Source organism: Globicephala melas, chromosome 2, assembly GCF_963455315.2.
Source record: "Globicephala melas chromosome 2, mGloMel1.2, whole genome shotgun sequence".
NCBI lineage: Eukaryota > Metazoa > Chordata > Mammalia > Artiodactyla > Delphinidae > Globicephala > Globicephala melas.
The window spans coordinates 18631476-18652808 of NC_083315.2; the positions used below are offsets into that span (position 1 = coordinate 18631476).

The 21333-nt window shown below is 42.1% G+C and overlaps 2 protein-coding genes across 7 annotated transcripts in view; one reads left to right on the forward strand and one right to left on the reverse strand.

The window, feature by feature from the left end:
* Positions 1–9593, reverse strand: part of LOC115850215 (protein adenylyltransferase SelO-like) — a 28446-nt gene extending 18853 nt beyond the window's left edge. For all 3 annotated transcript variants that reach the window (XM_060293202.2, XM_060293201.2, XM_070044808.1), the window contains exons 1-8: positions 9027–9593; positions 5317–5435; positions 4570–4698; positions 3253–3317; positions 3111–3167; positions 2921–3019; positions 2664–2731; positions 51–138 (exon numbers count right to left, since the gene is read on the reverse strand). In XM_060293202.2, the coding sequence (XP_060149185.1) occupies positions 51–138; positions 2664–2731; positions 2921–3019; positions 3111–3167; positions 3253–3317; positions 4570–4698; positions 5317–5435; positions 9027–9333 (932 nt within the window). In that variant the 5' untranslated portion in view covers positions 9334–9593. The remainder of the gene's footprint in view (positions 1–50; positions 139–2663; positions 2732–2920; positions 3020–3110; positions 3168–3252; positions 3318–4569; positions 4699–5316; positions 5436–9026) is intronic.
* The window catches only part of PDSS1 (decaprenyl diphosphate synthase subunit 1), a 64042-nt gene continuing 52217 nt past the window's right edge, over positions 9509–21333 (forward strand). Inside the window, exons 1-4 of one of the 4 annotated variants that reach the window (XR_009561546.2) lie at positions 9509–9830; positions 13662–13726; positions 15285–15405; positions 18026–18156. Coding sequence is in view for 1 of the 4 variants with exons in the window: in XM_060293253.2 (XP_060149236.1) it covers positions 9696–9830; positions 13662–13726; positions 15285–15405; positions 18026–18156 (452 nt within the window). In the remaining 3 variants the exon portion in view is untranslated. The remainder of the gene's footprint in view (positions 9831–13661; positions 13727–15284; positions 15406–18025; positions 18157–21333) is intronic. The other 3 variants (XR_009561552.2, XR_009561540.2, XM_060293253.2) reach the window with 3 other exon arrangements.

Genomic DNA, 21333 nt, shown 5'->3' on the forward strand with positions numbered 1-21333 from the left:
AAGCATTTCTTTCAATTGTCTTCTACCATTGAAAAAAATGGTTTTCTAACCTTAGTAAATCCAGTTCACCATAATGAGCCAAAATTTCTAACGATCCAATTCTAAACCATGATTTTGCAACACGCAGCACTACTGCACCTGAAAAAGAAACATTTATTTTAGCATAAACTATTTTAAACTACGCAAACACAGCATATGTTTTTCTTTAAAATGAAATGACTTTAATAAAAAAGAATACAGTGATTGGATTTATCAGAAAAACAATTAATTTACATCCTAGAAAGGGTCAAGGATTTTTCTGTCTTTCTTTACACCTGAATCAGTTAGAATGTGAGGAACCACAACACCTTCAGAAATACTGAGGCCCCAGCCTAGTGAGATGCTACTTGGTTAAACTGTTAGGCTCCCACTGTCTCCTCAGTTGTGACCTTTTCCCTGTACCTCACCCTGAAATATAGAATTAGTGGAATATTTCTGTGGCACAGTCCCTGTACATGACTTCCATTTGTGTAACTAATTGGAAATTAACTTCAATTTAAAAAATTTGCATACGTTCTAACTTATGAATATGCTGAAGAAATACAGTGAATCTATGCATTTTGTGATTGTTTGTAGCCTTCTATTTCCGCCTTCCGTTCTGATCGTAGACATTAGTAATACAATTAGTAAATGAAGTCACGCTTTTTTCTTATAAGGAATGCTGTACTGACACGTGTTTCCATGTCAAGGTGAGGTCTATCCCAGATGACAAAGCTGCTGCTCTGCTGGTGCTGTCCTTCAGTGAAACACCATACTCGCTGCTACCTCTGGGCCTCTGTTCACTTCTCCCTGCCTCAACCCCTCTTCTCTCCATACTGAAATCCTTGCTAACTTTCTAATCTTGTGCTCAAGGTCAATTCCCACTTCCTCCATAAAGCTAACCGGATTGCCCTTTTCCTAACCTCAGATTATTTATTATTCATTTGCTATGGAGTCTATAGTGTCTATTGCTATAGACACTATTGCTATAGTGTCTGAAGACTGAGTTTCTTAAGACCAGGGACCACGGTATATACTTATTACTCCTGGACCCCCAGAGATGAGTCCAGTGGTATGCACAGAAAAGGGCTAATTAGTATTTTCTGGGTTGACTAAGTTATCCATATAGTCAGGACTCATTCACGCTAGTAATCTGAATATTTATTTTCATGTGGTTTTTTTTTTTAGCAATAAAAATACATTCATTTAGAAAAAAAGAGCTCAATAGATGATTCTGAATGTTTGCTTTATAAATAGCCATTGAATCACTGAATGTCATTACTGAAAGACATAGAAGGTGTCATCTCATCTAACCCCTCATTTTAGTTGGAGAAACAGGGGGAAAATGTGACTTGCCCAAAGTCACAAATCAATTCCCACAGAGCCAGTTAGAGGTTTCACATATTCTTTTTGCCTGTCCAGCTCTTTTCCTACAGTGTCTGCTGGGCAAATATTAGGGAAAAGCACAATCAAAATATCTGTATATGACTTAGATGTGGAAATTCTATGAACGGCCTAAAAAGGAGAAATACTTGAGATAATTTGAAACCATTCAGTTTGGTTTCCAAATCATCTAATTCAAAATTCAGATTAACAGGGAATTCCCTGGTGGTCCAGTGGTTAGGACTCTGCCCTTTCACTGCTGAGGGCCTGGGTTCAATCCCGACCAGGTCCCGGTCAGGATTGAACCCACAGGCTATGAGGCGCGGCCAAAAAAAAATTCACATTAACAATATACATGTCACAGACATAAAAGTAGTATTGTGCCCATCATATTAACAGTCTGTGATCGGAATCTCATTTCCAATCACCATAAACAAAAAGACCTAAATAGCTGTTAAAGCCCCATGTGCAGTAATAGTATGCATTTTATCCAGATAATATTAGGAGAGAGAGAGAGAGATGCCTTAAAGATAAATAACCTTTAATTCATGTTTAATTAACATGAATACTCTAGGGGGATTATTATGAAAACCTTATCAAAACATATTTTTCGCAAAGCATGAAGAACATAAAATGTTCTCTTGGTGAATCACTATAAACAGCAGTAAAAACACTGGCCCGTAACACAGTGATGTCCAAGGGGCCCAATAAAGCAAGTAGGGCTGTCAGCGGTTCTCAATAGCTCTGCATTTTAAATAGTTAAATATGTTTCTTATTGATTTTCAGGTCTCCTGCCTCTCCAGAGACTCAGAGTCAAGTTTCTCTCGCTCTTCCTTTTTCACTGCTCTATGGCACTTTCTCATCCCCTTTCTAATTTATTTCTGACCTACTAAAAGCTGAAGGAAAAGTTAACCGAACTTACTGGAAGTAAACATGAAGTAAGAGCAATCAGGATCTGAGGTAAAGTCTGAGGGGGTCTCCTGGGAAGGAAGTATATGAATGTTCATGCACTGGCTTTATAATGTTTTGCTGGCTGTTCATAAACTTCCCAGGTTAACTTCCCAGAAGTTTGTTGTTAGAAAAGGATGGGTTAGTGATGTAAGGGTGTGGGAAAGGATATTCTATTATAATATCATAACACTGAAATTACATCATGAAGATCCCCAGGTCATGTTTTAAGAAGACTGCAAAGATGCCCAATTTCTGTTGTTCCTGAAGAACTCAGTCTAACTTTATGTAAGTGTTCTAAGAACCGCTATTACCTCGTTCTTTCACAACGTTTCCATTGTAGAACTGATCTCTCCATACTGCATCATCACTTACAACCAGACTGAAAGGTAAGAGAATCAAACAAAGTTATACTGTACTGTACTTCTAGCAAGCTCTCAAGAAGTAACTAAAACTATAAGAAACGATGAGAAATCATGCTATTGGGGGTTTATCTGCTCACTTGACTGACACATTTCTGGAGATAACATGATGCAGTCCTGAAAGTTAGCTTCAAGGGAAGAGGAATTACCTTGCAGCTCTGCTAGTGGGAATTCTGAGATAGTACATAGCCTCACTACACAAAAATTCTCTCACGGAGGAACGAAGCACAGCTCTGCCGTCGCCATTTCTATGGGTAATATGATAAAAAAGATTTTCAGTTATAATTAAGATAACACCAATTTTTATTTAGATGACTAAAAAAAAAAAAGAAGAAGTACCGGGAGTATGGGGTTTTTCCTGAGCCTTTTAATTGGAGCTCCCACTTTTCACCCTGCCTTAAAAAAAAAAAAAAACCTAAATATTAGCAGATTTGTGTTAATATTGAGCAGAAAAGCTATTATTCAAGAAAACATGTAGTACCTGTTCATGTAAATTCCAATAAGATGGGCTCTTCCATCCCCGAGCTGATCTGCCCATATCCCAAACTAAAAGGGAAAATTATTCATGTTTATTAACCTTTAAAGTTTTTATTGTAATTTATAATCAAAGTTACCTTGTCAAAATTGAAAATGGAATAGTGCATTTTTAAGATTATAACAATCAACAACCTGAATAAAGGTGAAAATAAAATTCAATCCATAAGACGTAACTGAAATTCATTTAAAAAACATAAATTTAAGACATATAATTAATTTCTTCATCATCTTATAGCTGAGCTCAAGTTTGTTAGGTGTAGAATACTGAAAACTGATCTATTTAATTCCAGAATAGGAACTAGGAATGATTTATTAGTAGAAAATTTGCCTATACTATACACATACAATATAAAATCAGGAGCATACTGTACCTGAAAAAATTGCTTTTGAATGTACATGGTTAACTGTTTCCCAACTTTTCTGTTAAAATTTGTTTGTGGTTGTTCAGCTCCCAGCTGTGCCACTTACTAGTTGTGGAAATTTGTTTGAGTAACTTAATCTCACTGAGACTGACCTTTCACTTCTGTAAAATGGGAAAACCCTTGCCAGATGGTTGTAAGAATGAATGTTAATATACGCAAAATGCCTTGCATTGTGTCCAACACACCAAAGTGCTCAAAAGAGGGTAATTATTATTATTGCCAACAATTACTTGCTAAGTTAAACATCACTCTATTCTCTTAAATTAATCAATTAATCTTTAACTCACAAGAAAGTCACAGCAGTTTCAACAATTGGTTCTGTTTCCTCTCCTTTTTTTAAAATCAGATTCCACACATTGAACTTGCTTCAACGTCTTGCCGTATTTCTAGCAGGTGCCTTCTTAATTGCTTCAGCATGTATAACATCCCCAATTAAGCCTGACTTAATTTCTAGCAGTTCTAAAAATGTTCTACAGCTATCCTGGCAAAATTATATTCTATTTGCCCTTCTGAGGCTTTTATATTGACTCACTGTGTGGCCTGACTTTGCCTAAATCTCTTGCCAAAACTCCACTGAATGAATTCTCTAGCGATAATCACAGAAATGTTATAGTGTGCTGCCCCAGTTTTCTCAATTCCATTAGAAAAACTTACACCCTAGCTTTATCACAAGAAATCACATCAGCTAATCTATATATGACACATTCTTTTAGAAACATCTTCTTGAAGTCTCAATACACTAATATTAGAAATTAATGCAAAATAACTTCTTCAATAGGATAGCATTTCTACCAGCTGTTTATATTTGCATAAGGAAGTGATATTGGTGCTACTCTTACCTGGTGGCCCCCATATCTGTGAGCCAATGGAATGGATCCAGGTACTATCTTTTCGCCACTTACAAGCTGGATAAAATCATCTGTTTCTGAGACAGATAAATCAAGGTCCAAAATATCTTCTAGCACTTGCTGAGGCAGGAAAAGAAAAATCTTCTTACAAACTTAAGTAATCCTTTAATAGTTTTTGAGAAAATAAACTTTATGGAAAAAAGAAAATTAAAAGGATAAACTTCTTCCAAAATTACATTAATATTTTCTCAGAAGAGATGTACCATACTTTCTAGGATTATTTATGCTACTTGGGAAAATTAGGTCTATTAGATAGTTCTAAAATTGTTATGGCTTTCTTATTATGCATGGTAAAATAATATTCTTCCTAGTACATATTCTTTAAAGGAACTAGAAAAAAATAAATGTCCTATTGTTATCCCAAATTCATCTATATCATGAGAGAATAATTTAGAATTTGTTATTGGAGCCCCTTTCTAAGAATTTAACTCATTTACCCCTTTTTTCCACAAAAGTGTGTTTTCCTTGTAAGATAACTTTAAAATGAAACTGAGTACTAGGCTCCAGGAATAAGTATCAAAAAGTGACTTCTAAGAATGACATTCTCCAAGTTACAAATTTTAAACACAAAGATAATCATTTATCAATAGATTAACAATTTAACTCTGAAAAAAATATTACTAATTTTTTAGACAAAAGTTATAGTGAGTTAAGTGTTGTGAAAAAGTAAAGCCTAACCTTTGAAACTGCTACAAGATGTACTCTTGATTTGAAAGGAGTGGGGAAGGCAATTGAGAAAACACAGTTTTTCACTTTACGCACATAATTTTCTTTAACAGGATCAATTGGCAACACAGCTGATAAAAGAAAAAAGACAACCCTTCTTAATGTTCTCATTTGTTGCATATACAGCATTAATCGTCCTTAGAAAGCCTACAGTTGTTTAACAAAATCAACTTAAACTACTACTTTGTTCATACTTTGTTATTTAAAGACTTATTTTCAACCATATCTATTCAATATTCATATATTACAGTATATTAAACTGTCCAAGAAGATGGGAGATGAAAAAAGTTTAAAACAAGACACATACCCTGTCTTCAAAGATTTTCACTTATGGGAGACCAACGGGATGTGCAATTTATTTATAAATAAGAATATATGAATAAAATGAGGTGAGCTGCATTACAGTATCAGAATTACAGTACTGGCCAATCCAGTAGATCCAACCAAAAAAATATTTGACACTTAATCACATTCTTTCTGCCCTTCAGAAAAATCATAATTAATTGAAGGAAACAGATACATACATAAATAACTCTAAACCAGGCAACAGATGTTTTACTAAATGTACAAAACTGCTTCCAATCCCATCAGAAACTTCAAAACGTTTGATACGTGCCTGTTCACAGGGCTAGAATTCTAAAAATTGCCTCTAAAGAGATAAACTATGTTTCATGAAGTCCATGCACTAAAGCCCATATACTTTATTTAAAAAGCTGTAGAGAAAAAAAGAGAGCTTTGGGCATGCTTTAGATACTTAGAAAATGTTTACTTTTAAGTACAATTCTTAAAATCTTAATGTTTTCCTAATCCAAACAAATTAAAACAAAAAATAGAAGAGGACAGGTGTATTACTAAAACAAGGGACACAAAAACCTATGTTTCTGGATAGAGATATTATCAGGATGTCACTGTCACCAAATTTTTACTAAACATAATGGAAATCCAATCAAATTATTTACTAAACATAATGGAAATACAGTCAAAAATCGTAGTAGGATTTTTTTTTGAAGAAAGAAAGTGTAAATCTGAGAAAACACTTTTTTAAATAACAGAAATGGGAGCTTCTTTATCATTTTAAAAGTTGTAAAAATAACTATCCCCAAAAATAATGCTATCCCCAAAATAGATGCAAAAATCAATGGGACTCCATAAAAAGCACAGAAACAGTCCAAAGTAATGTAAGAATTCCCTATATAATGAAAACAATATTTTGAATCAGTGGAGAAAGGTGGCATCATGTCAATTTGTTCTATTGTTTGGAATAACTCCTTTTTTATTCCACACAAGCCTAGGTGAACTAAATGTCAGTTATAATAGAAACAAGAGAATTCTTATATCTTCTCCATATGAGTAAAAACCAGGCAAACGTGGGTCAGATTTAGCTCTTTACACTTTCCCCTAAGTACATGGTGAATAAGGCAGCATCATGGGGGAACAAATGGGTAGTCAACCAAAAAACAGATTTTAGTATCCATCAAGAAAACCTGACTATGATTAGGAGTAGATGATCCAATAGTGTATTTTCTCCTCTTTTAGGAGAGCCTCTGTGTGGAAATAGACTAAATTATATAATTAATGCATTATCTTTTATGATGCTCTAAAATTTTAGTAGAGCATGGGCAGTATATAACGTTTCACTAATACTTATTTTTTTGTACTGATTGACTCACATTTTGGCAAGGCAGCTGATCACCTAACACCTGTGATCACTGGCCAGGGAACAAAAAAGACTAATTGCTTCAGAGGTACCCAGTCCTCACCCTTGTTACATTTAGCGAACTAATCAGTCATAGACTAAGACCCCAGAGAAAATGCCAAATGCATGTTAACCCGTTATCTTAACATTTCAGAGAAATCGGTAGTAGAAATAAGGGTATTATTTCAAGTCTTCAGAATTCAGTTTGGTCTAAGAATATGAAATGCACAAAAATTGCTCACCTTTCAGTGCAACTCTTCTCTCAATCAATGTTACCAGAGTTACATTGATAATTCATTTATCAGTTATCTAATAACATCAGGATGAGGTGTTTCTATGCAGTACTATGAAACAATATATGGTTATATTTTGTATGTAATCTCTCCTTGGCTGTAAAACCTGGTCCTACCTAATGTTTTGAACAGTATCATCATTATGGAAATAAAATGTCTTCGAGTGTAGCCAATTCTCCAATATCAAAATAACTTTGAAAATGTTTCAACTGTACACTTATTCCATTTTTATCAGTGTGACTAGTTGTTTCATTTGTATAAGTGCAGTCAAAAAGGCCCAAGCCATTTCTAGACTGTGCACGAGAGGAGTCTGTTCTTTGGCAATTACTTGCACAGCTTAGACAATATTTTAACTTTCTAGACTCATGCTTGGCCTAGTTGGGTCAAAGGAACTACTTTGTATTCTGCATGTCCTGTTGGTGGGTTATTGTTCATGGGAAGTTTAGCTATACTATAATGGTGGAGGCCTTCACAAATTTCATCTGCCTTCCCCCCTACTTAGCTTTGCCAAATTACATCTTTTTAAGAGCTAGGTTATTGTTTTAATCTGGGTAAACAATTTCTAAATGAAAATGGCATAACAGAATTGTGTAGTGCTCTATCTACCAACTATGTGAGCTTGGGCAAGACACTTAATTCCTATATATCTGTTTCTCTACCTATAAAAAAAGGGCAAATGAAAATATTCTAAGTCACAGGATTGTTGCAAGTACAAGTGTTTACTGCAACACTCTATTTTGGCCAACTCCACCTGTGGATATTTCTTTTTTTTTTTTTTTTTTTTTTTTTTTTTTTGCGGTATGCGGGCTTCTCACTGTTGTGGCCTCTCCTGTTGCGGAGCACAGGCTCCGGACGCACAGGCTCAGCGGCCATGGCTCACGGGCCCAGCCGCTCTGCGGCATGTGGGATCTTCCCAGACCGGAGCATGAACCCGTGTCCCCTGCATCGGCAGGCAGACTCTCAACCACTGCGCCACCAGGGAAGCCCCCACCTGTGGATATTTCTTAATACATAAACCTAGATCAAGATAAGCCACAGGTGCATATTAACAACCTTAATTTGTAAAGCACCTGACATCTTTTATATAATATTCTTCAAAATTAGGGGAAAAAAAACCTCAATAAAACTGACATTTTTAAAAACTTCTTTATTATATGCTTTTATTCAGTTAAAAAAATTTTGAAGATAAATGTAAAAATGTGCTCAGCTATACGGGTACTTGCATTCTTTAATGCAAAATGCATGAGTCAGAAGAACAAGAAAAAAATATCAGAGCATCACATTTGCCTGTTTGCTGGTCTATTTTCTCATAAGAGTGAATTTTTTGAGGACAGAGTTAAGCTTCTTCTATTTCTGTATCCCCAATGCTTACACTTTCTCTGATAGGCTTTGTGCGTTTGTACGCATGTACTGAATGATTAATTATATCACTTCTCTTATAAAGACACCCTCTCATTACCATGAGAAGAGTAGATCTGGCCACAGAATTAAGGAAAGGTCTTTCTAACCCTTAACGGGCATTAATCCTGTCCATTCTCCAGTATTCCCCGGGCTGGTTACAAGTAGGTTCAACATTACCAAATATTAAACAACTTCGCACAGCTCAGTACACCCACGAGCGGGACTCACATATCCAGATGTGAGCAAGATTGCCAAACTAGGCCACAATATACCTATAAGGTTTTCAGAGGAGAGCGTCCAGAAGTCGAGAGACGAGGCTAATCTAACTTCTCTTTCACAATAGCCCTGCTCGGGGTTTGACTTGTTACTGTAAAGACGCAAAAGGCTGGCACTTCCTGCAAGGCCAGGTCGCCATAACGAGCAGACGACGGCGTGGCAGGTAACACCCAAGAGAAGCAGCCGCGGAAACTGGAGCCTCCGGATTAGGCAGCACGACAGGAACCCGATGCTTCGCGTCCTACTTCTGCCTAAATACGCAACAGGAAAGTTCGTGATTGTTCGTCGGGCGCCCTGTAGCATTTCTAGATGACAGCCGGTCTAACACGGGTGCATTTTTGCGGAGACTGCTGGAGGCACCGGCTGGGCGGGGTCGGGGGAGGCCGCTCCCCAGAAGGAAGATCACGCTAGTTTCTCCCGAGCCAGCGGCGGGCGGGCGGGCGGGCGGGGTTACGAGGGGATCTAGCCGCCCCACCGCCGCTCAGCCCCCTGCGGCCGCTCCTCCTCCTCCGGGGCGGGACGCGCCCTCGGGAGAAGCGAGAAGGGGCGGGGCTGGCGAGGCAGAAGCTCTTCCGCTGCCGGGCTTCCGGCTCCGGGTCCCGGCAGGAGGGGCCGCCGGGCCAGAGGCGGAGCTGTAGCTCTGCCGCGACTTTCAGACGCGGACCATGGCCTCGTGCTGGTGGCGGTGGCGGCGCGGCTGCTCCTGGAGGCCGGCGGCGCGGAGTCCCGGGCCCGGCTCCCTCGGCCGCGCGGGACTGTCCGGGCTGCGCGCCGCCGCAGCCGCTGCATCCCGCGCGCAGGTGAGGCCGGGTAGCGCGCGCCGTAGCTGGGCGCAGAGGTCACCGCACTAATGACAGCGGCGCCGCAGAATGAATGAGGGCGAGCTGCACGAGCGGCGGGCGGGGGCTGCGAGGCTGCGCTGGGACGCGACCCAGGGCTGGCGGGGCACCGAGGACGGGACAGAACCGAGGGGTGGGCGACCGGCGCGGGGCTGCAGAGCCGTGTCCTGGGGACAGGGGAGCGTCTCGGGTGTGGGGAAGGGGCGGTGAGAAGCCAGGTCCCGGGGAAACGCAGGTGTGGCCCAGTGGTCTCTTGGGGTATGCGTAAAGCGTGGAGAGCGTCTGCAGGTGTTTCCTTTCGAGTTACAGCCAGGGCTTCGGGGGCAACAGAACTTAATCGGGATTTTAGAGCAAAAGGTGCTCTGAGCGCTCAGAGATACGGAGGGTCCGGGTAGCCTCGGAATAGGCGGAAAAGTCTCGTGGAGAACGCAGGGCTGATGCTTAGAGTGGACCGGAGTTCAGTCCTGCGGTAGTTGTTTCGGAGGGAGGGCACACCTGGACGGGCTGGAAGGAGAAGAGGCCTGAGGATGTCGCAAGTGGAGAAACATTGATTTTTAAATCGACCTATGACTTCTTGAAGCAGAGGCAGAATCTGAGCACTAACCGTGACTCCCTGACGCTCTCCCCTGCTGCCTTTGGACTCCATCTCATTTTTCTCCCTTTCCGGTCAGTTTAGCTCCTGTGTATTGACAAGTTTCTATGGCTCTGTGAGTCCTTTGCCGCACTTTGTAGTGATTAATTCCTGGCGTACCACAGGCTAGGCTCGTACTGGTAAGCATAACCACGCAAGGCCTGTGGACTCACTGTCCTTTTAGAGACTTCTCCGGTCGCATAGTAATTGTATGTGTTCTCCTCTCATCCTCCAGGCTCATTTTTTTTTAAAGTTTATTTGAATTTAGGACTCTTCCGTGTCCATCAAAGACCATTTCCCAATATGAAATATGTAGTATTTCTAAATGTCTACTTTGGGATACATATGCATACATAATCACAACTTATCCAAAATAGACATTTGGAGAGAGAATGGCCGCTGGGCTAGTCTATGGATTAGGCAGTAAAGAGAGATATGGGAGAAAGAGAGTCTGCTGGGATCCATTTCAGTACTGTCCTAGCCAGCCTTCAGATATTTCCAGTACCGCAGATGAGGATGTTATTTGGAGAGATGGATGCACCCACCACTGATGCTACTGATACTTCTTTTCTTTGATGCTCCTTATTTATTTATTTATTTTTAAATTCCATGCCCATTAAACAATTATCTTAGCCACAGAAAGGGTGCTTTCCTGGAGAGAATATGCTGGATGTCTTCCATGTCTGCCTTAATGACCACAAGGAGGAGCCTTGCTGGTAATGCCAGTACCGTGCATTTCTGATTCGTGTCAGTGGTATTTTTCACTGTAAATACATGAGCCTTCTGGTGTCTGCCTCAGGAGGGTGTGTTGTGGCTAGTTCAAGTCCGATAGGGCCTGATAGTCCTTGGGGACGAAGAGCAACAACAGTAAAGCCACGCCCGTCTCTCCCAGCACAGCTCCATTTTTCCTGATGTTTGTATGTTCTCTCAACTTCTTCATTGGTAGTGTTCAAACATCTTGGAATAGGACAGAAACCAGTGTGTATATGATTGTAACAAATCGCTTGTCAGTATGTCTTGATTCTTACTCAGCATTTTCTCTTTTTTAAAAAAAGTAACTTCATGAGAGGCAAGGTTGACTTTCAGGGAGAATATGTGATGGAAAGACACAAAATCGGAATTGGGAGATGGTTGTTGCCTGTGCTAGCAGTGGCACACCAAGTGGCTCCGGTCACACCACTCCCTTTGAATACTTTCCTGTTCTCCTGAGCACCTCTAACCTCACTTTGGGAAACATTGCCCGAAGGTACTCTTTTTTTTTTTTTTTGCGGTACGCGGGCCTCTCACTGCTGTGGCCTCTCCCGCTGCGGAGCACAGGCTCCGGATGCGCAGGCTCAGCGGCCATGGCTCACGGGCCCAGCCGCTCCGCGGCATGTGGGATCTTCCCGGACCGGGCCAGGAACCCGTGTGCCCTGTATCGGCTCTCAACCACTGCACCACCAGGGAAGCCCGCCTGAAGGTACTCTTAAAGCAGAAGACAGCTTGGTTGAGTACATACCATATTAAATGTACACAGCTAAGAGCCTTACATATGATCTCTCAATTAATCTTAGCATCTCTGTGAGTAGAGATTATCAGAAAGCTGTCTCAAGGTAACTACCGGGAAATGTTGGGATCTGAGCCAAGATCCACCTTCCAGGCTTTCAACAAGCTACACTGTTGCACTGCCCAGTTAAGAGCCTCTGTACTAGCTGTGTAATTTTAACTCTTCACCCCAAGTTAGAGGTTAGGTCTCAGACTGAATAAGCATCATAATAAACCCTAAATTCGTGTGAATCATTCACGCATGAAGGCTGACAGAAGTAGGTTAAGTGTCATGTAATGGTAAAATGAAAGGATTATCACTTCTTTTCCGTAGGACATTTTAATGCCTGGGGTGTCATAAATGTCCTTACTGGTTTAATGAATATAATGCTATGGTGAAAATAGAACTCAGGACCGCCTTCTTTGGCCACTGCCTGCCTGGCAAAGTCAACCTTTATTGTCATTTTAGTATGTCTAAAGCAGGGTGTGTTCACTAAAGAAAATTCAGAAAATATGAATTTTAAAAGAATAAATCAAAAAGCTCCCACGATCCTATTTATTCCAAAATAACGATTTTTAATAGCCTGGTTTATATGCTTCTAAACCCTGTTTTCTGATTTTTTGTGTGTGGGTGTACACATTTTTAGTGGAATCACATAATGCACACAGTGCTGTAGGTGCTCTTTTCTTTTGATATATTGTAAACATACCCGTATTACCAGTTTTTCAGACTTTTCTGAATTTCAGGTTCCCCGGCTGTATAAGAACAAGTAGTTGTGAGAGTCAAATAGTGTGAAAGCACATTGTAAGGCTTTATTACCTTCGTTTTCTTTTTCTACTGCTAAATCCATCCTTTGTCAAGATATTTTCTTCAAGTATTCTGTAAGAGCCCTTCACACATCAGATTAGTAAATTAGTAATTTTTGAAATGCCTGTGTCCCTGAATTCTTCAAGTTAGCTGCTGTATCTGTGGGTCCCCACTGCTGTGCACAATAATTGTTGGAACTATTTGTCGGCACCACCTCTGAATCCTTTAGAAGTCGTCTCTTGTTGTTCTTGATCTCTCATTAATATTATCAAAATGTGCTGCTGGGCTTGCTTGTTTGTTGACATTACTTTTCAAGAAGTACCATTTCCAAGTATATTCAGGAACAGTGGCTTGAAATAGGCAGTGTTTGTGTAACTGTAAATTTCTTCCTTAACATTGAAATCCTTTCTTTTTCACTGTCTGGGCAGATGCTTTTGGGATCTTGATTATTCTTTGTTTTAAAACAAGTTAAGACTTTAAAAGAGTGTAAACAACACTAATCCTTACTATTCTCTGCCCACTCTTAGCTAAATGGAAGGGAATTTCAGATCTGGAAAGATAGATGTGAATATGGAGCAGTCTTTGGGGGAAGGGATAGATTATAGATGCTTTTTATTTTCTGCTTTTTTATATTTATATTTTCTGTAATGACGAATATTGCTTTTGTAATAAGGAAAGAAAACTGTTATTTTTTTCTAAAGTCTGCAGTCTAAATGGACAACTAAAAGGTTACTTTTATTATAAATTATGGGAGTTTTAATTTATCTAGTGTTATAAACAAGTTTTTCACAAATATTCTTACAAGTTTCTTAATACTTTTATTTTATAGATGTCCTATTTTAATCTTGTGAAGAGTTTAACATCTGCCTTTCCAAATATGTATAGTATATCACGGTAAGTTTATAATCCGTATTGCAACTAAAATTATTGGCCATACTGCCAGTAAATTTCTATTCTAAATTGTGATGGGCTAGTCCAACAAATTGGATATGCTGTTTAACTAAGTGCCACAATATCTGCTCTGTGTGATCTCTGCCTTTTGAAAAAATGGGAATACAGTTGTCCCTTGGTATGGTGGAGGGGGATTGGTTCTAGCCACGCCCCCACCTCAGATACCAAAATTGGGGATGCTCAAGTCCTATAATATTTGCATACAACCTACACACATCATCCCATATACTTTATTTTTTTTAAAGGAACATTTATTTATTTATGGCTGCATTGGGTCTTTGTTGCTGTGCGCGGGCTTTCTCTAGTTGCAGCGATCGGGGGGGGGGGCTACTCTTTGTTGTGGTGCATGTGCTTCTCATTGCGGTGGCATCTCTTGTTGCGGAGCATGGGCTCTAGGCATGAGGGCTTCAGTAGCTGTGGCTCACGGGCTCTAGAGTGCAGGCTCAGTAGTTGTGGCGCACAGGCTTAGTTGCTCCGCAGCATGTGAGATCTTCCCGGACCAGGGATCAAACCTTTGTCCCCTGCATTGGCAGGTGGATTCTTAACCACTGCACCACCAGGGAAGTCCCCATCCCATATACTTTAAATTTATTTATTTATTTATTTATATTTTTGGCTGCGTTGGGTCTTTGTTGACGTGTGCTGGCTTTCTCTAGCTGAGGGGAGAGGGGGCTACTCTTCGTTGCAGTGCACGGGCTTCTTATTGTGGTGACTTCTCTTGTTGCGGAGCATAAGCTCTAGGCACAAGGGCTTCAGTAGTTGTGGCACATGGGCTCAGTAGTTGTGGCTCACGGGCTCTAGAGCACAGGCTCGTGGGCTTAGTTGCTCCGCAGCATGTGGGATCTTCCCGGACCAGGGCTCAAACCTGTGTCCCCTGCATTGGCAGGCAGATTGTTAACCACTGTGCCACCAGGGAAGCCCCTCATCCCATATACTTTAAATCATCTCTAGGTGACTTATAATACCTAATACAATGTAAATGCTGTGCAAATTGTTGTAAATACAATGTAAATGCTGTGTAAATAGTTACCAAGCATGGCAAATTCAAATTTAGTTTTTTGAAACTTTCTGGAATTTTATGAGTTTATATATTTATATATATAAATATATATTTTTATATATATAAATATTTTTTTTCAGTTCGAGGTTGGTTGAATCCGCAGATGCGGAACCCATAGGTATGGAGGCCCAACTGTATAAAATTTAAACTCAGAACACAATGAACATGGTTTATATTTCTTTGATTTTGTGGGTTCCCAGGGTCCTGGTTATAAAAATTGATGTATTGTTGAGCAAGATCAGAATTCTGTTATGTTTTTCTAAATTATAATGACCTTTTTATATTCATACTTAATTTCCAGCAAGTATCTGGGCTTAAATTTTCCATCATCATACTCTGCTGTATATATATGCATAGGTCTGTATAATTCTTACTTAAAAGTGAAGTTATCTCAGTAAAGTAACGCTCAGTCTTCCACTGTGTGCATTTCTGCCTCTCCAGGTTCCATCACGTGACGCCAGCAGTGTGCTGCTGTAGTAGAACACGGAGCGGTGAGAAATACACTGATCCTTTTAACCTTGGCTGGAGAGACTTGAAAGGTCTGTACGAGGACATCAGGAAGGTAAGATATTTTTGACGATGCTGTAAAGTAATGTTGATTTCTTAGAATTATGAGCAAACAGTGCAGGTTTTCACATGTGTGCCGTGCTGTTGCAGATTTGATTCCCAAATGTCAGGTTTCAAATGTTTCTTGAGCAACAAGTGTGGGGCATCGTGGAGGATGCAGTGCAAGTTACTGTCCAGAGGGGGGTGATGGCAGAATTGGGAAACCGAAAAAAAAGGTACAGGCAGCAGGTACACGTCCAAAGAGTCATCTAACCTTTCCTTGCCAAATCCATCCCGTGCTCCAGGCCTGGTGAGGCTATGAAGCCTCCGGTGACTCCTGCTACTGTCTTCCTGTCGGGTTCTGAATATCAGTGCCAGGCTGACCCAAATAGGGCTTTCTTCGCTAAGCATTCTTTTCCCAAAATTTTCAGTGGCCCCCAGCCTCACGTGGATTCTCAGATGCTGCCCAGAAATGTTCACGTGCCCCTGGTCAGCTTCCTTCCCGTTTCAAGGTTCTGCACTTTGCCCCTGCAGCCCCCACCCGACTCTCCTGTTTCCACCACTTCCTGTCCAGTGGACCAAGCAGAGGCCATGAAGGAGGAACTCCCTGAACGCCTGCTCTGGGCCGTTTGCAGCCCACACTGCTGCATGCCGGCCTCCTCCCCTCCCACCTCAGTGAAGTCAGGGTTCCCTCCTTTCCAGCTTCGTCCCTGTACCTCTGGTTAAGTCCCATCCCCTCTGCCTCCTCGGGGCCCTAGGAACTCCTCCTGCAATTCCCTGTTCTCCTGTCTATCTGCAGACTCATTCTCTTTCAGATCCATTTTGGATGCTCCAGTTTCTTCCTGTTTGTCTTTTAAAGGACCATCCCTTGACCCTGTGTCCTCCTACCCCTTCCCTTCCAGTATTCTTGGCCTCTCTCTCTCTTTTGCCCCTTCACCACTGCTCCGCCATCGCACTGTGCCTTCCTTTCCAGCCTCTCCTCTGAAACTGACTTTGCTTCCCTCCACCAAATCCAGTGGGCACTGCTGGTTTGTATCTTCCCGGGCTCTTTGAACATTGGACACTGTTCCCCACAGCCCCCTCTGTGAAACCCACCTCTTGGCTTCTGCACTCTGCTCGTCCTCCTGACTCTTAGGCCATCCTTCAGTCAGCTTCCTGGGTTCCTCTCTGTCCCCTCCACCCCACCCCTATTAATTGTGCCGTCCCTGGGGTTCTGTCGGCTCCTCTTCTCTCTCTGTCTTCAGTTTACCCATTCCCATGCTCATGAGTCCCACATAATACCTCCAGTCCAGATGGAATTTTCTCTCCTAAACTTTGCTCACTGGGCAGCTCCCTGGCATGTCCGTGACTGTCTCGCACTTGGCAGATCTGAAGCTCTGCCTTTTCCTACAGATTGTTTTTTCTCTTGTTTGTCCTGTTGATTGGAGGCTGCCACCCAGGAACCCGGAAAGGATCCTCGATGCAGCCTCCTCTTCCCCTCCACACCCTCCTCGTCTCGTCTGCCTCTTGCCTTCAGTCCCCAGCCCTGCTTTCCTCCTCCCGCCCTCAGCCTGAGCCAGAGACGCCCCCGTTGTGCTCCCAGAGCAGCTGCACTTACCTCCGTGACAGCAGTCCCCCCGCAATGTTGTTTTCCTTCCCCCATCTAGACTCTGAGCTGCCTGTAGGCAAGGGGCCGTCCTATTTATCTTTGAAACCTCTGCGTTTATTATCGTCCTTGGCACTGAGTCAGTAACTGAGGGAGTGAGTGGCTGGCCTGCTGGACCGTGTTCACTTGAGCCCTGCTGAAGGTCCTTTGGGTCCATTTGTAGCTCCCATTGCTCCCAGGGCATAAGCTCTGGTTCTCTCCAGCAAGTCCCTGAGGGACAGATACAGTAAACACACATGCCCATCACCAGGAAGGCTCTCCCTCCTCTTCAGAAATCAAAATCCTACTTATCCTGTAATCCCCAGTCAAAGCTTATCTCCTCCATGAAATGTTCAGTTTTTCTCGTCCACACTGATCTCTCCATTCTTTGAACTTTAATGCACTTAACGTACGGCATTGTTCAAGTTACCACCATATTATTCACTGAATATTTCACATTTTTTAAAATTTTGCTTTCCCAACTCAATTGGAAGCTCCTTGCCATCAGGTAAACCATGTCTTACACTTTCCCTATGAACCTTTGGCTTGTGTGGCTAAGTAACGGCTGAGCCAGACTCTGACCCCTGCTCTTCTTTCTGGCCACGTCTCGTCTTCCAGCCCGATACCCACTGACCTCCTGCTTCATTGGCTCCTACACTCCCCATATTTGTCCTCTCCCCTCCATCTTCCAAGCTGCAACCAGCCCTGTTTCTTTCTCTCTCCAGCTGTCACTGGCCATCTGGTGCTTTCCTCCCCCAGTCTGCTGTCGCTTGGAGTCATGGGGCGGCAGCAGTGCCCACCCCAGCACTGAGGGCCCTGGGGGCGAGCCAGGCATTGCTTGTGGCCCAGCCACACACAGCCGGCTTTATGGCCACACAACATTGGAACCGCTTCCTACTGAGTGTTGAATTTCTCAGTTGAAATGAATACACTAAAATCAAAGTTTTGTGAAAGAAATCCCACTGACTGTGCAGTTATGATGCTGTATTGACACAGAGAAACTTTGTTTCAGGAACTATTCATATCTACAACAGAACTTAAGGATATGTGTGAATACTACTTTGATGGAAAAGGAAAAGCCTTTCGACCAATCATTGTGGTGCTAATGGCCCGAGCCTGTAATATTCATCATAATAACTCCCGGTGAGTTATTTACTTTCTCCCCTTTATTGGTTTTATATTTGGCAAACCTTCCTTCCCAAGGTTACTGTTTAATCTCCTGTTTAAGAAGTAGCATGTATTTGAGAATTCACTTTGTGGTAGTTAGTTTCTAGCTTTGTGTTCCCAAGGTCACCCTGGGGTCTAGTCTGGGCATCTTCCTTTTCCATGCTTTTTAGTATCTGTGGAAGAACAACTTCAGCTGCAAATAAACATTTTGGAAAGAATTTTCAAAACCACATTGAGTTTTCTCATTCAGAAGTAAAGAATACCAGGATGTATGCATACTTGTAATCATTGTACACACGGGGCCATTAGTCCAAAGGTTGATGGTTATAAAGTCATGAGTTAGGCCTGGATTCTGGGCACCACACCCACTGCAGGGCCTGACTTCCTGTGGCCTTTGGAAACGTGCCAAAGAAAAATCTTCTTAAAAGAAGGCATTTTGACTATCGGTCTTCACCTTCTATGTTTCAAATATGTATAAATTTTTCAAATATTAAAACAACTGCAATGTTTTAATATTAAAGGAAAACGACAATGGACCCGTTGCCATTATTTTTTAGACTCTTTGCCATGTTACTGGAGTGTTTTCATAATTTTTTTTGTTACATCATGTAATCTATTGATAAAACCTCCAGTAGACAGTAATAGACTCATACATTTCCCTAGTGTTGAACATTTGCATTACATTCCCTTTTCTCTGTAGATAGCACTTTAAGGAATGCCTAAGGTTTGCCAGCACTAAATTTAAGGTTGCTGTCAGAATGAGTGTCAGATGTTGCTTCTTAGCACATGCTTGCCTCTGCCCGCAGCCGTTTGTGCCCCGCTGCTGTGCCTATCCAGCTCCACGATATGATTCCATGCTCATGGGTGCCTCCCACTTACCCTGAGACTTTCCAAGTGCTCACAGTATAGTTTGAACAAGCAGTGAAATCTCTGGCAGTGACCATTTTCCCATCATCAGGACCACTTTCACCTTGCCGGAAGGCAGGGCAGCAGAAATGCTCCCTCTGAGCCAAACTTGAAATACCTCTCACGTGGTCTAGAACTGGGTTTCTCAGCTGTGACTCTGCTGACATTCAGGGCCAGATAATTCTTTGCCGCGGGGACTGTTAGGTGTCTTGTAGGGTGTTTGGCAGCCCCTCCCCTAGTTGATGATGACCAAGAAATTTCTCCAGACATTGCTAGATGTCCCCGGAGGAGCAGAATCGTCCCTGGTTGAGAACCACTGGTCTAGAGATAGTGTGCGTTTATATTTTTAATTTCTCAGATTAACAATACGGTTCATCACCCTCACAGAAAACAAGGGAAGGAAAATATTCTGCATTGCTCACCTTAAATCCTGTCAGCTGTTATCCCCAGAGTCAGTCTTCAATTTACCTCATTGAAACTGTATAAACTGTTGTTTGCAGAAAAAAAATGGGAGACTATATACCCAGAAAAGGCATTGCTGGTTTAAAGAAAAGGAAGTTCAATTCTCCCTTCTCCGGGGATGTTCTGGCTACAGCTTAGGGCTTGCTGAAGGCACAGTATGGAGGCATCAGGATGTGAGTCGTGACTGTGGCGTGCATTTGGGTGGTACAGTAGCCTAACGATATTATTCTCCAAGCCCCAGCTTCTTGAGAATACTTACTTCCTAAGGACCCTTTTGGATCAGGCTCTTAATAGGCCAAATATTGAGCTGTTAACTTCCAAGCCACTTAAAGCAAGAGGGGGTGGGGAATGGGGGGAGGGCCTGGGCCATTTGTGATTTTGCTTGCTGAAAGAGGTTTAGAGCCATGTGGGGCAAAGGTAAAAGATTCTGGGCAGGACCACGCAGGCCTCTGTTTCTAGCTGATGCCACCAGCAGCCGTTCCACTACTTCACCTGCCTGCTTGTTGGTGTTGGCAGAATTGCGAGAGGCCTGCTTCATCATTTGACAGTCACAGTTTAATGGCTCCTCTAAGGCTTATTAGACATCATCGTCTTGCTTCTGAGATGTGTATTAAATAGGTTAACAGTAATCCTGGAGGGGATTTTGGAAAACAGAATAGAACAGATACCTTAAGAAATGGGGGGTGGGGGAACTACCTTCTACTGAGTTTCTCTTTTTCCTGTATTAAGCTTTTCCGTCGTCCATTATGTGTTCCCTGCTAGATCACTTCACTGGGAGTTCTTAACCTGAGGTCCGTGAAAGCTGGGGTGGGGGTGGGGGGGTCTGTGACCCCCTTAGAATTGTGTGCAGAAATTTTCATATGTTTGCACGCAAAGGTATACATGGCTTATAGCATATTCTTAAAGGGTAATATGGCCCCCAAAACCTTAAGGCTTCATCTTTATTTTTCTTCTGTGTATCCTGATAACTACAGTACCTGGTCAGGTAAGGTAGGATGCATACAACAGATAATCAGACTTGAAAGGTCCAGAAAACAGAGTTGTGGTGGATTCTGAGCCACGCTGCCCAGATCCCCCTTCCCTGAAGGACCCTTTGCCCCAGCTCCTGGGCCAGTGTTGCTGGTAGAGAGCCTTCAGTTCGCAGCCTCTTCAAGGGTTTCCCCGGCTGCAGAGAATCCTCTCACCTTAGCCAGTCCACATCCAGGGACTGACAGATGAAGGGCCATTCTAGCTCCAGAGCACACGACGGAGTGGCTGCGGCTCTGGATGGGCCTGCACTGCAGAAACTTCTCCCTCTACCCTATCCTCTTGTCTCCTCCCCCTCCCTCAGGTGTTGATCCCAAGGGCATTTCTGAGTAGACATTCTGTACTTTAAACGTGAGAGTGCTTTCCCAAGAACCCAACCCTCAACAGAGTGCAGCAAAACCCAACTACCTGTGGGTCAGAACTTACCTTATCAAAGAATCCAAGTCAGAACTGAGCTTTATAAAGAATAGATTCTATGAAATTGCTCTACTTATTGACCACAACACAATTAGTGTCTCTTCTCAAACAAGCCAAACCTGTCCTACTCAGAGACCTCACTGAAGGCACCTGTTCTTATCATCAGTCTTGACACCATCAGTTTCTCGTGGAAATCTTCTGGCACTGGAAAGTGGATATCACTGCCAGTGATTAGGATAACAGGCCTACTCAAGTTACATTGGGCACAGATCTGTTGATCTTGACTGTACAAATAGTCAAGTGGCATTGAATCCCACTAGTCTAGTTTACAAAGCCAGACAT